We start from the raw sequence: 17,649 nt of genomic DNA on the forward strand, positions 1-17,649 counted from the left end.
GTTTCTCTCTCCATTTGAGCAGTGGCGTAGGGAAGGGGGACATCCATCACCTAGACCTCAGACAGGATGTGAAAGTCCTGATAGGAGCCGTGGGTCCTGACTCCAGACACCGCAGGGTCTATGTGCATTTGCAATCAGCTTATCAGCTCTCACCAAGCATGTTAAATGTTGACAGGGTTATTTACATTCAGCTGATGCTCCCCTACTGGTCTTCGTATAAGGAGATGCTAGGAATAAGCTACTTTTTCTCGCAGCCACATGTGGAAGAGAGTTGGGGTAAGAGGGTCAAGCAGGATAATCCTCAACAAGGGACCCTGTTTGAATTTTAATTTACTTACTGTGCTGCACAGAGTTTTGAAATATTATATAAAGGATTGGACCTAGTGCAATCATTTTACCTTGTATGCTGCCAAATGCTGCGATTTGCTTCTTCGTTGCTATTGTAGCACTTGTGTTTCAACTTGTGCATACGTACACATCCCATCTTGCACATTATAGTCCCTTAAGGCACATAGAATAGCTCACCATTTGCCTTTTTCAGGCTGACATAAACCTTACTTGGCAGTTTTTTTATTTACCAGTAAATCAGGCAATCTGCCTATGGATCAAAGGTGGGATACAGGAGAGTGCACTGCACCACAGATCTGCTCCACCTACCCTCAGCCATGGGTTTGACAGTGATGATTTCACTGGCGTTTCCACGGCCTGCAGCAGTGACGGCCACCACCCAGATACTGTACTGACGGTTCCTGCTCAGGTTTGGGATGCGGTAGAAGAACACGTCGGGGGCCGCCTCAAACTCACTGCTCACCTGGGTGAAGGAAGACATTCAGCACGGTCAGAACTTGCAGGTCATATTTCCATCAACATTAAATGCTGATTTAATGTTAAATGAAAAGTCTGGTTATATTCTATGCTTGTGTTGGTTTTGTTATTTTAAGGGCTATAGAATATATTATATATAATATAGAATACATGATATATGTTATATTGACACCATCCTTATGAGTTATGCTAGTTAAGTAACATGGTCCCAAATGAGCAGCTCACCCAATTCAAAATGCTAAATTGTTCATAGCTTTAATACAGGAACTATAATCATGTCAAAGGACTAAATATCATATTTCATATTCTTCTAAGCGGTCATACCGTGGGGTGTGGGTTGGAGCAGAAAACAGTGTATTTCCTGATGATGCCGTTCACTTTGAGAGGAGGAAGCCAGGACACAAACACCACTGAGTTTGATGCAGCTGCTGCCTTCACGCCCGCAGGAGGCCCAGGAACTGAAAGGAAAAGATGATCAAGTTGATATATTTACCACATTAAGCTAATATTATTACTCAGAAGATTTTATGGTGCTTTTTGCAGTGATTATAAAGCACCATAACAGATGGCCATCCATATTCTATAGGAGTGCCTGCTTCATGAAAGTTACAATTACAGCGCTCCACTTAATAAGCATATTTAAGAGCCTGCCGCTCCCATTTTTACCGAAGGGGTTCATTCACTACAGCAAAATATTCTCCATTTGGCAACACTGACATTTCTCCATTTAATGGGGGGAGGGGGTGCACGGGCCTTGTGCCAGTGGTGGAAAGTAACTAAGTACTGTACTTGTACTTTACTTGAGTAAATATCTAATTCTATTTTATACTACTTTATTTACCCCAAAATTGTAAGTTAGCACCGCAAAAAGTTAATCCATGGAAAAGAAGACAATGCTGTTATCTGGATTCTGATTGGTCAAAAGACCCGAGGCGTCTCAACAAAGATGTTTTATCGAGAGACATAAAAGGTCTCATTCAAGTCTGTGTCTGATTATGCTTGCCATTTCACCCCACCCACACAAAATAAAAACCCTTTGGATCTACACTATACCGAAGTCTGAGCATATCTGTAAAACAGCTTGAGTGATACACAAACTCTCCATGTCACTGCTGCTCAGGGATTTTATTTGGAGAATTGAGTAAATCTTCCTACCATCCTCCTTGGTGCGAGTGTAAATCTGTTCACTACGAACACCGTCTCCAGCTCTGGTGAAGGTCAACACCTGGATGCTGTAGTTGGTGTACTTCTCCAGTCCATCCAGCTCCAGAGAAGGCTTGGAGGTTGTCACGTTCCTGATCTCTCCGAGCTCTGATGGATAGAAAACAGGACAGGAGAGAGTGGGAGACTAAAGTCAAATTTAATGACAGGTCAAAGTCCTCATCCTATGCAGGTTACTTATTGAAAATAAAGCCAGTGATATGGCAGCCTGCCACTGGTCCGACCATTTGACTAATATACCGTATTATGCAGCAGATCAAATTCATAAAAGTAGATAGCAGGCATAAAGGTGTCACAGAGCAGCCTTGGATATAACGTCATATTCAATCACAAAGTTTAAACAACCCTGAGACCAAGGTCTGCTGTGGTGGACGGCCTTGACTGCTAACCTGCTACCCTCAGCTGTTGGGGTTTGAATTATCGATGCCTCTGTGTCACTCTCTGTCCATATCACTATTTAACAATGCTTCTTCTGCCTCATTTTACTGCATAGTAAATGCCATTATACCTGATGTGTGTGTGTAGGTGTTTGCCTTGATATCCAGTAATACTGTCCAGACACAAAAATGAAAACACCATTTTTAAATCTGAAACCATTAGTTGATTAAAGCTACAGGAAACACAAAAGAGTGCATTTGTAGCTTAATGTGTGTTTCGTGTATGTTGTCTTGTCATCAACTCATTTTTTTGTAAATTGTTTTTTCTTTACCTACATTTTATTATTTTCATTTTCTGCTTCAGACGCAGGCTTTTAAGCCCATTTGACTGTATTTGCTGACACCGAAAAAATGGTTCAAACAGGGAACAATGCTCTCAATGATCTCCTTTGACATGTGATTGAAAGCCATAAGTCTAATTAGAGTTGACAGGAAGTGACTTCTCTAGGCAAATGTTTAGCAGTGCAGGACTATTACAGGTGAAATGTGTACATTCTTCCAAGTGCCAAGGAAAAAGGTGTTTGTGTGCATTGCACATTTCAATCCGAAGCAGAGACAAAACAAACTGAGCTGTAAACTGGCTCTCATCATGGCTCTTGTTGGAGTTTTGTGGAGCTCAGTAGTATTATAATGAAGAAACACAAATGCAGTATTTTATGGTCTTTTAAGCTCACATTTGCATACATTACAGTACATGTATGCATGTATGTGGAGCAGTCCAATCACATGAAATTATCCAGCGTAACCTTAATATAACTCTGAACTGTTCAAGTCTTGTGACACTAAGCTCATTCCAACAACACTGGTGCACTGATACAACTTGTACCACTGTTAGTTAGAAAGAGTTTGTATCTCCCTCTGCTGGTCAGTACAATTACATTCTGATGAGCTGCTCTTGTCTTGGATGGAATGCATAATGAACAGTTTGACTGCATGGTAAGTGTGGAGTATTGGCCGTTATATATACATATAAATTATATAATTGACATACAATATAAGCCAAACCATTTATAAATAATAACACTGAAAGTGAACTTAATGATAATGTACCCACAGAGCTATGGACTGTTACCGTGCAAACTAGTCCTGGCTGTCAAGTCTGGAGTGTTCATGTTCTGTAGGCAAGCCAACATGAAGTGACAGTGCAGGGGTCAAAGGTAATCGTGCTGTCACAACCAATCCTACTGACACAAACTCGGCATGTGACAACGGCATGGCATGATGTCTGAATTTAACAGGACCATGCAGTCTTTTGGCTAGAGGAGCTAACTCAGATACCCACAATACACCTGGGTAACTACAAGCTATAGCTAACTAATTATATACTCATACATAAACAAAGCATTACACCATTTTTAGCTCAAAACCTTTGCTTTCAGCAGAGATGGAAATATATATATATACAGACTCACATTAACTGAAGTATTGGTATTTATGTTTCAGTTTGACAGTTTTATTCATTATTAAGAAAATAACAATTGAATTGCTGGTCAGAAAACCACTGCCATTTAAATCATTTTGGGAAAGTAATATTGTATATTATTTATTTACCTACTACTTATCTCTACTTACCTCTTCTACGTATTTCTACTCTTCTTTGAATTGAATTCAGTAGTTTTAATGACCTATTTGTTTTATAGTTTTTGTGACTAATGTATTAGATTTGACTGAATGTTTGTTGTTCTTGTATAATATATTTTTTTCTACTAGAGACAGTGTTATGTAACTCTGCTCTGACTGGTCCTGAGTAGACTCTTAAAGGGACCCTCTGGAGTAATGTTTACATTCAGTCTTAGTAACCAAAATGCATTGTGTCTATCCTTGAGTTCTTACAAATGTGTCAAGAGCATCTTAATTCTCATAGAACAGTTTTTTAAATCCAGCCTTTTTTTACATCCATGTTTACAAACTTGCAGTTTTCTTCTTCTCTGCTTTTGCTAGCACATTGCAGCATAGTATGGTGTGTTACCGCCACCTGTTGATCAGTGGAATAGTGTGACATCATTGGAAGGAGTGTTTATCAGGTTGCCTGTATGTGCATGTGTGTACAAAGGCAAACACAACATGGAAAAATACTGTAGCTGCATAGCAGTACTACAGATCACCTGCGATGTCAAGGTTGCCAAGGTTGTTATATTTCAAGAGCACTTCAGTTCCTGATTTAAAATGCAATCAAGCTTTTAATTTCTCCCAAATATACTGATGACCAAGTGCAGATTTCTGTGGACAACGTAAATAACAGGTAATGTCTTTTAAGAAGTGTGCAGCTATAACTGTGTACCTCCATCAGGCAGGTTGGCCCAGTAGATGACCCTGAAGCCAAGCAGGTTGCCGTTCAGAGCGTCCTTGGGAGGGGTCAGCCAGGACAGAGAGATGACCTCTGGAGACGTGGCTGTGGCCTGGACGTTCTCTGGAGGACGACTGGGCACTGAGGGGGAACAACCAGGAGGCAGAAGCAGACTATGAACAACTCTCAGTAGAAACTACATGAGTGACACCATGTGGCAGCACCCTCTGATCTCCACTAGGCTGTGATATATCCTCACAAATCTCTCCAAAATGAAACCACGCTGCCTGCCTCTGCTGTGTTGGTATTGCCCCTGAATCCACATACACTGAACACATCTAATATCTTGATTCTTGTAACTGTTTCTAATCCCTTAATATTGTATAATTGTGTGTCTATGTTATTGTAAATGTCCCTTGTTCTCAGGTCTCTATTGGAAAAGAGATATTAATCTTAATGAGACTGCCTGATTTAATAAAGATCAACTCAAAGAAATAACATCTTTGTAGAATACCTATTGTTTTTTTGTGATATTCCTAAGTGTAACCCTTTAGCAAATGTCTCTTTAAAATGTCGTGTCAGACATTCTTTCCTTTGATGGCTTTATTGAGAATATTCTGTACATCACTGGTTCCCAAAATGTAACTCCGAGGTATGCAAACTGACGTAAAATCATATAAGAGCGCAGGGGTGGGGGGTATAGCTGGAAGTTGAAAGTGTGAAGGGGACTGTAAAGGACTGCCGTACATCATCACAACTACTGTCTTACCGTCTTCCAGCGTGGTAGCAGCCACCTCTGTGGAAGAGGGCCCTGTCCCAGCGCTGTTGCTAGCTTGCACCACGACTCCATACTGGGTGAACTTCTTCAGGTTGTCCAGCGCCAGGCTTTCTGCATTGTCCCCTGTGGTCTCCACGCTGATCACACTGAACTGGTAGTTTCCACCAGAGCTGTACTCCCTGTAGCCTACCTGGTAGCCTTTGATGGCTCCATTCTGGAGGTGCTTCTTGGGCGCCTGACAAGGGAATGACACGGGTTATTTGAGACAATGGGTTGAACGGGTTGTCCCCCTTGGATCTACACACAATTTGAATTAGACCAAAGGCCAAGGTATCTGTACACATGATGGAAATAATAACAGAAAGAAAATGGGCCACCTCACCTAAACCACCATAAAGGCTGATTATAGCAACAAATACTGTAGATACATCTTTATCTATTCAGGAACAGCCTACCAAAGTCTCAGCTGGGAGCTGACCAGTACGGCTTTAATCTTGGAGCAGTAGCAGGTTAAATGTTGAGTTCAAAGACTCACTGACTTACAGGAGAGAACAGTGCTGAAATTCTCCGGGGCTTTGAAACAGCAATATTTCAGCCAGAAGCCAGACCTCGCTGCTGTCATCCCTGAATGTACAGTGCTGGGAAAAAGTATTTGCCCACCGTCACTTTTTCCAAACTTTGGTGAATTAAAGATTTTAAATTTTTAGCACATTTTTATTATATTAGCAAATTTATAAAAAATAAAAAACTGAAATATCACATGTGGAAAAGTGTATGCCCCCTTTTCACAGTAATCTGTTGAAGCCCCTTTGGAAGTCATTCCAGCCTGGATTCCTCTTCTGTATGAAGCTGCAGGCTTTACATGTCCATGCAACAAAGTTTGGAAAAAGTGACAGGGGGCAAATATTTTTTCACAGCACTGTATCTATCTGGACACAACTCACCTCATGGAAACATACACACACTTTTAACCCACAGGGGCAGATTAACTTACCCTCCAAGTGACTCGGATGCTCTGAGAGGAGAGGGCTTCCAGCTGCACGTCCTGAGGTGGGCCATCAGGAGCTGAGATCAAATTGCCAACATGTACATATTATTAAGCTGTACACATCCAACAACTGTCTCACATAGTGTCAGAAAAGAAGAAGTGCAAATATATCAAGATATCTCAGGATATCCCTAAGAAATGTGGTTTGGATATATATACAGGTCAATATTCTAATCCTACATTATGCCATCATTTTGTTTTCATTCAATTCATGTAATTTCCATTCCTGTCTCTAACACACTCACACAAACAGTTATAGTATGCTATTTATTTACTCATGTTGACTTGGCACAGTGTGGTGATTACTGTATGACTTTTAGTCAGGCCTCATTTCACATTAAAAAACAACAACTGCATGCACTAATCACTATTTTAAAGTGCCCTGCTAATTTTGTGAATGCCATATTTTTAAGCCAGTGAGGGCAAAAGTTGCTCTCCAAATATTTTTGAAATGTGGTTGCAAACAACACTGTCCTGCATAAAATCCCACTGAACAAATGTCTAGAAGTGATGAGTCTCGATCTCGCTATTTTGACAAATGTGATGGTTGTATTTATAGGTGAGGGTGAGGAGAAGTACTCTGTGGGGGGTAGCAGAGGGGGGAGATGAAGGGATAGGGGGTCTGATTTGCAGATGGGGTCCAGCCTAAGTCTATTGACCGCAGTGTGACATTTACTACTGAGGCTGCTAATTGAAATTTTCTGCTTTTAGTGCAGGGTCAGCGTGTGTTCAATAATGCAACAGAGCCAATGGGGCTGATGTCACCAGGCTATTAATGAATTGACTCAGTTAGCCCTTTACCTCCTTTTGCCTATCATTTTTCACTCTCCTCCCACACTCCCGTTTTTTTTTTACTGTGATTTGTTAGTTCATAGCAAAAAATCTAGATTTACACTTGTTACTGCAACTGTATAAGATTTATGAACTTGAAAATAAGAGTGAAAAGGAAGTGTCTGAAACAGAACAAAACAAAGACTACACTCGTCACATAATTCTCACCTGCTTCATCTGTGGTGATGGTGAGCTCGTTGCTGGCCTCGCTCTTGCCGATCAGGTTCTTGGCGAACATGCGGATGTTGTAGGTGGAGGAGGGGTGTAAGTCGATGATGGTGGCCTGGTTGAGCTGAGGTGAGACATCTTTGGTCTTCTGAGCCGTATCCCAGGAGGCTGTAAAGGGGAGAGGGTGAGGTTTATTGGGGTTGCCTAAGTCAGGGGAGAAGTCAAAGCTAAGTGCATTAGGACAGGCTACATTAAATCATAGCGCTGAGACAAAGTGAATGCAGCGATAATCAACTAAAACATGTGACCCTTCACATTTTAACCAATGCTATCTGGCTGTATGATCATATCATCTAATTCTTGGTAAAAATATATTTTCTTGTACCTGATTTGTTCTTGCTCTCAATATCGAAGCCTGTGATTGGGCTGTTGCCATCAAAACCCATAGTCCAACGCAGTGCAATGGTCCTGTCCTTCACTTCTCTGATCTCCACCTCCGGGGGGTCTGGGGGCTCTACAAGGCACAACGTTGACCAACATTTATTTCAGTGTTACTCGACTTCTAATGACAATTGTTGTGGAGGCTGAAAAGATCCATTACAGCTTTTTCTTGGAGGTTGAGGTAGGTGAAGTCATACCTTGCACTGTAAGCTGTATGATTCCTCTGTCTTCACCAAAGGAGTTGATGGCATGGCACGAGAAGAAGCCAGAGTCCTCCCTCACTGTGGGCATGATCTGATGGATGCACAGGAAAGATTTTGAATAAACCACTGGTCACTGGTACTTATGATGAGGTCAAAAAATTGATGCCAATAGCTGATATCTTTAATTTAATGAAGATGTTTTCTTTCTATTTATTGTTCCCACAACTTTTGACTTGTGACCTCATAAAGTGAAGCAAGGTCTACCTGTGACCCCTTATTACAGGACATGGCCTCAGTGTAGACTTTAGTGGTGAACAGTTCAATCATAGAATCTCTCAGAGTTTGTTATTACACTGGGTTTTCACAGGCAGCTTCAATAATGGCACAGCGGTTCATTTCTTCCCTGTGAGGTATAAGGTGCATGATGGTATGAGCGAAGTCTGCTGACAGCAGCGAATGTGCCGGGATGTTCACCACTCTGTCTGCTCTCAGAGAGCACACACACACACACACACACACACACACACACACACACACACACACACACACACACACACACACACACACACACACGCGCACACACACACACACACACACACACACACACACACACAATATTTAAATGAAAAGAAAAAAGCGGATGACTACAGTGACTGCAGCTAACTTGGTAGAGGGTTGCCCAGGCAGTTGGTTTTACATATGAAGTGTATATGTAAACAAAAAAAGCAAAAAGTGTACACTGTCTTCCCCATGTTGTGGTGGGTACACAGTTATGCTTGGAATTTGCTGCCTATGACTGTTTTAGCAGAGTGGCAATTGAAAAAAGCCACATTATGCAATGGCTGCATATATAAAATAAATATCAACAACCCAACATATAGTCCTAAACTTGAATTTTACACTTGGCACAGCCTCCTACCTGCAGGGTGGAGATGACTTCATCTCCCACCTCCTTGACAGAAACCACGTAGCGGCTGGTCTCAGGGTTGATGATGCGTTCCTCCTTCTCCCAGCGTACCATGATGGGTTTCTCACCGTGGGCCGTGCAGCTCATCTTCTTCTCTTCACCCTGCGTGGCCAGAGTGGTGTTGGGGTAGGAAGTGATCATGGCAGGGACTAGTGCGGAAATAAAATGAGAGAAAAAGAGGTATCTTGTAAGATTTATTTTCTAGATAAACCACATTGGTACTTGAGTTATAAATGATAGATCTATCGGTCAAAGGACCCCTTTTTCTCTAGTTCAATAACCTTTTGAGTAAGCCAGTATCTATGACCTTAAATAAATAAATAAATAACAAATTATAAAATATTCAAATAAATATATCATCAAATAAACCAATACATTATAAAATCATTTAAGGCATTATTAAAAGTTAATAATTATCATTCTCTACTTGCTCTTTTTCAAAAGTCTACTTGTATTTAACAATTATATTTTTCATAATGTTCATGTGTTTAATGACACTGGGGTTGTCACCGTCTCCGCAGATTTCAGCCATACCCTCGACCTCTTTTAGTGAACTCAAGAGACTACAATCTTACTGGTTAATTCAGAGTCACCTCAGTAGCATTTAATCATTATAAATGGGATTAAATATGTTCTTAAGAGGAAGACAAGCATAGACACGGTCTCTTCTGGTCATTGAAGCTATAAGGATCTAGCAGTTGCTGAAGTTGCAGAGAAAGGCAGAGAGATTGTGATTGGCTGAAGGATGAGAAGGTTGTGACTGGTGAAAACTTGTGACCATAAAGCGGAAAAAATTCATAGTGAAACACAAACAGTTTTAAAAAAATGGCTTTTTAACAAGTTTCTGCAATCAAACAAACAAGGAAACCAATGCAACATCAGAATCACAAAATAATGGAATGCATAGGATCTTTCATATAATGTATTAATATGATATGAACCGCTAAGGGCTCCTCAAGGATCAAACATTATTGTGCTACTGTGTAAGCTATGTCGTATGCTGAACAATCAAAAAGCAATGCTGCTGATGGCATTTGAATTACATGATGTGTTTAGGCAGTTATCTGTAATGCAAAATTAAAAGAAAATATTTTAACATGTTTTATACATGCTTACATTAGGTACACAAAGTATTCCCAGCATTGTTAATGTTCTGTAACTGAACATACAGCCTCTGCGTGTATCTTGTATCTGAGCGTCCTCAATGGTACAGTGATGCACTAACAATACTCTAAAGACGCCACACTAAACACACACTAACGACATACATGCCTCATTACACCCACAGCAGAGTGTATAACAACCCTCTGCTCCCAGATGATCACACACACTCACATACACACACACAAGCTTGTGCAAGCACACACATGCGTGTGAGCACTCACTCTGGTATACACACACAAACACAAACACACAAAGCATGACTTTAGTGATGTGATGGGAAGTGTCAGCCAAGAGGTTGCAAACATTTAAGCCTCATCTCTTATTCAGTCTGCCGCCATTTGGGGCTCGGCTATGGAAAAGAACGCTGATTTATTTTGCATGACAAGTATGAATTTTTTGTGAGACACATTTGGAAAAGTGAGGAGGAAAAAAGCTCAGGCTTTATTTAAACGTTATCGTTTTAGTACATAGCTACTTTCATTTTGCAGTGTAAGTGGCTCTGAGGTGGCAGAGTGGGATAGTGTGCTAGGTGGCAGGAAGCAAGAACTGTGACAAGATCAAGACAGCTCCACCTGGCAGGAGGGGAAATACATTAAAGCTACAATACATTTGTGTTAACTGGTTAACTTGTGTTCAGAAATCACAAAACACATTACTGGCAATATGTTTTTAAAATGAAAACTATTTAGAAATACTGTAGGTAGTGTGGTATTTAATGTTCTCTGCATGTTGTTTTATTTAAAAAAAAAAAAAAAAACAACCTCAAAGGGGCTCGTCTGAGCAGGATCCGCTGGGGATGTATAAATGTGAACCAACTGGAGCTGACCAATCACCTATAGGCTTTGTGTGGGGGGAAGGGAGTTTCTTTTGATCTCACAGCCAATCAAAGCAGTGATTGTCTGGATACCATGCCCAGAACAGCTCTTTAGTTCTTTTCATTCATTTATGGCTTTAAAGGCAACACAAGTATGTGGTGTTCGTCGACTCAAGGTAGCTTCATGAACTTGTAGAAAAGTGAGAGCACATAAAAAATGGGCATATGTGTTATAAAAGTTCATGCTATGATTAGAAAAAGCTGTGATGACAATGGATAAATACAAGGCAGCAATAGAGGATTTTGTCATGTTTTTGAAGAACCAGGTTGATTTATGTGTATTTGAATTTGTATCATCTTCGCAGTTAATATGTTGCAAACATAAAATTAAACCTATTTTTCAACATCGAATCTTGATATGAGATCATTGTGTAAGAAGGCAGAGACACAAAAGCAAACAAGTACAACAATTAGTGTCTATGAAACGCTCAGAGATGAGGCACATGCAATTTGTACGTCTGTGTATCTGTGTGTTTAAACATGCATCATGTGTGTACAAACGCGCGCGTGTGTGTGTGTGTGTGTGTGTGTGTGTGTGTGTGCGCGTGCGTGTGCGTGTGTGCAAGCAGCCCAGCTGAGCCAGCCCTGAGGCGCACTTTGCTGCCCTGTAATTGTTGTGTTGATGTATTTCTTTAATATCAAGTGGAATTAAGGGAACGGGACTACTGGGAGGAGTGACAAGAGAAAGAGAAAGAACGAAAGAAAGAGAGGAGGTGAAGGAGGAGAAAGGGCATCTCATTAGGCATCAACTCCCCTGATATCTAATCCAGCCTTGTACACAACACATGAGGCAAAGCACACAGCAAACGTATAGGCTTCAGCTGCCTGACAGAAATTTCATCTTATCTTACATCAATCAGTGTGACTCACTTTGTCATGTTGAATCATCTCTCGTTCATCTTACCATTAGAATCTTTGTTTTGATTTCTCGCTTGATTTTAAAGTTTTATAAATAACTTGCTGTATGCACTTGTCTGGAAAAGGCTGGTTTAGAGGACATATATACATGCTCAAGTGAAGCATAAATAGTGAGCACTATAACAGGCTAAATAGTGCGCACACACACACACACACACACACACACACACACACACAGGAGAAGCTCCTCTTTAGAAACCAATAAGATGTGATGTGTTGATGAGGAAGAGGGGAGGATGGTGGCAGAAAACAGTATGCATGTTTGTGTTCAGTGTTGTGCAGCCCCAAACATGTCTGTATCTCTACCTCAGATTATTTCTAGAAAGCTGCCGCTGTATCTGTAGTTACTTTGCATCTGTAGCACTAGCTTACATTAGTAAAAAAGACAACAGAATTACAGCTTTTGGAAAACTAAAGAATAATAAGCGGCATTGTGTAGTGTATGTGTACTGCACAGTACAATGTGCCTTTTATGTGGAAGTGAGGAGAGCCCTGTTCCTCCACAGCAACCCAGAGGGCAGTGATGATACGCTTAAACCTGCAGGGGATTGTGGGGGATAGGCTGGCTGCTGATAGGCTACTCCCGTGAGACAAAAGCCCCCCCTTCCTCCCCCCCTTCTCCCAGGCTCCCTTTCACCTGGCCAGGTTACCATGCCAACCAGCATCGGACAGTCTCTACTCTCCTCTCCTCTCCTCCCCTCTCCCCGCCTTGCCTCCCTCTCCTCCTTTTCCTCCTTCCTCTCTCTCTCTCCAGTCGCTACTCTTAGAAAAAAGGGCCATTTCTAGTAGCCAGGAATAGAACATGGACCTGCCATTGATTTTCACAGGAGTATGATGATGATTACACCATCACGCCCTGAATGTCGCAATGCAGGGCCAAAAAAAAATACTAAATATGTCTGTATCTCTCACTGGTGGTGTTAGTGATGTGGAAAACACAATTAGCCAAATAGAAGAGTCAGGAGGAAAATAGTAATAACACATAGTTGTAGCAGGATGGCTACAGTAGTTGAGTGCGGGGCTATTCATCTGTGATCAAAGAAAGGAAGCAGTGAAACTATCTCAGAGATTCAATGGGATGTGAGAGGTGATGAAAAGGGATTAAATAATTGCAGAAGCATCGTTTGATCCAGCCTAACTTATATTAACAACAAAAAGGAAAGGATCAAAACATAAAACTCCATTTTGGAAGTCACACAAATGTTTTTACAAAAAGGAAAGGATTGATGGTGATTTGATTTGACATCTAGTTGATGTGATGCCCTTTTCCTTGGGTTTTGTTGATCAAGTATGCATTTTCTTGACTGGCTGTATCTGAACTGGGACCGTCAAAGTTTTATCCCAAAAATAATTTTTCTAACAAGTGGTAGTGTAAGTGGTGAAAATGTTTAATTAAAACTCTCCTCTGTTGTGCTATCACTATCTATCATCAGAGTATCACCCATGTTTAGAGCACTGCGATGGCTAGTCCACATTTCACCCCACACCGTGTCACTAGCTGCCTGGCCGGCCAGTGTAAGCCACAGGGCACACTGGCTCAATGGGGCCACAAGGGCCAAGAGACAAGAGAAGACGAGCTGAGATGTGTATAGCTCCCTGCCCTGGAGGCACACTGTAAGTGGGCTGGGGAAGAGACGGTGTGGGTGGGGGGAGGAAGAGCTCTGTAGCGATAGCACAAAGATGACTGGTTCGCTGGCCGCCTGCAATGTACTGAAATAATTCCCTTAACTGCACAATTGGCTTGGACATGGAGCATGAACCAATGTATGCTTGCAGATGGGGCAGACTTCTGTGTGGAGGTGGGAGGGAGGAGGCTTGGATGCAGATGAGTAAATAAGATGAAAGAAACAGAGATCAGAGGAAGAGGGGACTTCCTTATGGTTGTCTGAAGGACGTTGTGCTTGGGAGACTGCTCAGTGACCACAAGAACATTTACCTCTTCTCTTCAGTGAAGCCTCATTAGGTGCTCTGCCCTCATCACTGTGTCTGCCAACATTATGATGTCTAATAGGCTTGATTGGTCTTAATTGGCCCTGATAAACATTGAGTGGCTGTTGACTGACTCTGATAGCATCCGCTGTGGATTGGTAATGAATTGACTGAATTGCATCTGTTTTGGAGGTAGGGATGCTTGACTTGAAATTGCATAAAAACCGTTTGTTTAAGCCTCCACCTGCAACCAGTGTCATGACAGAACAAAAACTGATTATTACTACTATGGAGGAGCTGATGAAAGAAAAATAAACACAAGTGCATCTACGTACACTCACTTACGCAGCCATGCACAACTTAATCCTGGTGCACTGAGTGCAAGCAATTTCTACTGGCTGTTAGTGCAGCGGTGGTGTTCACCCAGGATGATGCATGGTGTATTATGACGAGACATTAGCCTATGCACAGACACTCATAACAATGAAAGTGCCAAGCTAGGACATCACAATAGCTGCAATTCATTTCCCGGGGAGTCCGCCACAATAGCCTGGCAGAGTGGGATCTAACTAACCACTGCATTAGCTGCCTGGCCCATTACTCTTTTGTAATGGCTGCACTGTATCTGGGCTGTTACATTGTGTCTTTGCATTAACATGTGCAGTGCTTTGTCCTTCTCTGTGTATGCTTATGAGCTTGTTTGCTCACCTGTGTCACATATAGCTACTATACATCTCAGAGTTTCTGATTGAATTTATTGATTTTCCACTGTTTGTTTACTGATACATCAAGCCACACTTGGACAGCCAATAATACATGGCGAAGATCATACTATCCATCACATGAGTACTTCAGCATGCGTCAGCTTGTGTGCCTCCCTAATTGGCTCCTAAGCCTCTTAAGTAGCTGCCACTGCTCAAGTGGTGTAGGCTGGCCTGGATAAACAACATAAAAACAGTACAGAGTGTACAGGACATCACAGTGTCCAACATTACTGAGTATTACAGCCTTAGACGTTAGAGAGGACAACATAGGCTCAGCACTGTACCTATTAAGCACACGGAGAAGCTTTAAGGGAGCTCACACAAGGGGAAATAGGATGAGGTGTGGCTCCCCTGGCGCCCAGGGAGATTTGGGTTACTACGGAGAGCAACACCACACAAATCAGGACAGTGCAACTATCACAACAACAGCCTGGCACTTCAGGAGCAGAGCATGCACCTTAGGGACTGCTACACACACACACACACACACACACACACACACACACACACACACACACACACACACACACACTTGTTTTCCAGGATCATATGTCAAACAGGGATCTGGATATCCAAGTGTAGAAAGTCTGAAACTAGTTCATAAAAAAGACGTTTTCTCAAAATGACATTGCAGAGGCAGTAGAGAGCAGTTGGAGAGGGATTCAGACTGTGAAAACATTATATACCCCTTATAAAGTAAAGAGGTTACATATGGCTTGTTTTGTCCAAGCAAAAGATAATCAGTTTACAATAATATAAAACTAAGCAATGAATCCTCACATTGAAAAAACAAATACATAAATCATACATAAGCCAACAGAAGATTTTTACTCACCAGGTATTGGTGGCTGCTGACTACTCATTTGTGCTAATCACTCTGAGCCAGTTACAAAGGCCTTTTTGGGATAGAGAGCCTCTTCACTTGTTCTGTGTTTTGTCACTTTGCAGCCATCAGTGAGTTTTGTATTGTCTTTGTCAAACAACAATGAAATATAACTTCTGAGTGTTCAGTGACCTTTAGTACTGTCTGTTTGATGCAGCGCTCTAACCAAGCCCCAACCACAGCGATTTCCTGGTTCATCCATTAAGGAAGTTCCAACAACTGCAGTTTGCAGAGTGTCCACTAGGGGCATGCTTTATAATAGAGTAGTTTCTCATTGACCCCCATTTTAAACAGGCTGTTTTTACAGCATAATTACACCTGTTTTAGGCCTGGTACAAAAAAACATTCTGGTCTGCATGTTAGGGTCATACTTCATGACAACACTGAGGGAGATTCATTTTTTTGTATCAGGCTAGTTTTAATTTTAGTGGAGGTTAAAGTTTATAAATAATTAGGGGCGTGGCCTCTTGAGTGACAGCTAGCCTCTGGCCCTCACTTCTCCTCGGAGGTAAACGTCAGCAAGATGGACGTATCTCCCTCCCCCCAACTTCACATACATGCCCTTTTCTGGTAAGAGGAAATGAGGCGGAGTCAAAGTCTGACAAAATGGCGACTCCCGTCGGTGAGGACGATTAGATCAAGTTGAGCGAACGGACCTCGACGGCGATGCTAAGTCAATTTTTTATACAGTCTATGGCTCCGACAGACTCCAGCACAAAGAAATATGATATTCCGATTGGTCTGCAGAACAAGACATTTGAGGATTTCATCTAGGGCTTTTGGAAACCTTTTCACCATTTTCTGACATTTTATAGACCAAACAACTAATTGATTAATCAGGCAAATGATGACAGATTAATCGATAATGAAAAGAACCATTAATTGCAGCCCTATACTCAACTACTATATTATGTTTTTAAAAAGCTTGCTTTACAGCTGGGAATCAAAGGACTTTAAGAGTGAAAACATTTACCTGTAAGGATTTACAACAACTTCCGAACATGGAAAACTTATCAGTGGGTAGCAGAGGATTACAAGAAAACTTCACAGGGATATTGTCAAAAATATATGACTTTAAATCACTTGGAATGACAGACTTAGAGTTGGTGCTGCTGTGTTTTTGTGCATGTATGTTTGTCTGTGAGGGAGCATGATAGCCTGGAGTCAGACAAGAGGGGTCATGAAGGAGTGCTAACGTATTTGGCTGTGGCTGGCAGACAGTGAGACGCTCAGCAGGGGGTTCTCTGCTCTGGCTTGATAAGCGCCACAGGGACATAAGCCTCATCTAGCAGTGACTGATCAAAATGAGCTCCCACAGCCACAGCCGACTGGCTGGAGATCACACTCACATATGCAAATCCACAATCACGTGCACAAGCTCCAACTCAGATATACATTATCTATGACATGGTCACAGAAGAAGTATGTAGACTGTCAAATCAATGCTTTTAGCGTCTCTCTCTCTGGGAACTATGGTGAATTAAATCATGTATTAGACTGGACATGGTTTATTAAATGCTCTTTCAACCTGAATAGTGCAGTATTCCTATTGAAAAAGGAACTTAGTACATAATAAAAAGTAAAAGGTACTTAGTAGTAAGCAAACATTGAAATGGATGAGAATTGGATGAGTTTAAAAGCAACTATGCAAAAGAAGGTATTTGTTTTCTTCTCAAGTATGTAATGATTGTGTTTGTTCAGGACATATCTCTTTAATATTGCCTTAAAAGCCATTTGTTCTTCCGTTATTGGTTAAAACTTAAAAAAGTAAATCCATAGTTGTGCTGTATGTGTGAGCGTGATAGGTGTTAGCTCCTATCCTTTGTTAATGTCGGTGGTAATATAACATTATTCAAGCAAAAATGGAAGGACATAGATATACTGTACATCTTGTAACCAAAATGTTTTAAA

General features: G+C 41.4%; 1 protein-coding gene across 2 annotated transcripts in view; it reads right to left on the reverse strand.

The window, feature by feature from the left end:
• dscama (Down syndrome cell adhesion molecule a) overlaps positions 1 to 17,649 on the reverse strand; it is a gene marked incomplete at both ends in the record, with an annotated part of 97,193 nt that overhangs the window by 7,251 nt on the left and 72,293 nt on the right. For both annotated transcript variants that reach the window (XM_083927356.1, XM_083927355.1), the window contains 10 exons: positions 658 to 811; positions 1,150 to 1,283; positions 1,981 to 2,136; positions 4,765 to 4,911; positions 5,540 to 5,783; positions 6,543 to 6,613; positions 7,596 to 7,763; positions 7,981 to 8,109; positions 8,234 to 8,330; positions 9,159 to 9,355. In XM_083927356.1, the coding sequence (XP_083783482.1) occupies positions 658 to 811; positions 1,150 to 1,283; positions 1,981 to 2,136; positions 4,765 to 4,911; positions 5,540 to 5,783; positions 6,543 to 6,613; positions 7,596 to 7,763; positions 7,981 to 8,109; positions 8,234 to 8,330; positions 9,159 to 9,355 (1,497 nt within the window). The remainder of the gene's footprint in view (positions 1 to 657; positions 812 to 1,149; positions 1,284 to 1,980; positions 2,137 to 4,764; positions 4,912 to 5,539; positions 5,784 to 6,542; positions 6,614 to 7,595; positions 7,764 to 7,980; positions 8,110 to 8,233; positions 8,331 to 9,158; positions 9,356 to 17,649) is intronic.

Source organism: Echiichthys vipera, assembly GCF_963691815.1.
Source record: "Echiichthys vipera genome assembly, chromosome: 14".
Lineage (NCBI taxonomy): Eukaryota > Metazoa > Chordata > Actinopteri > Perciformes > Trachinidae > Echiichthys > Echiichthys vipera.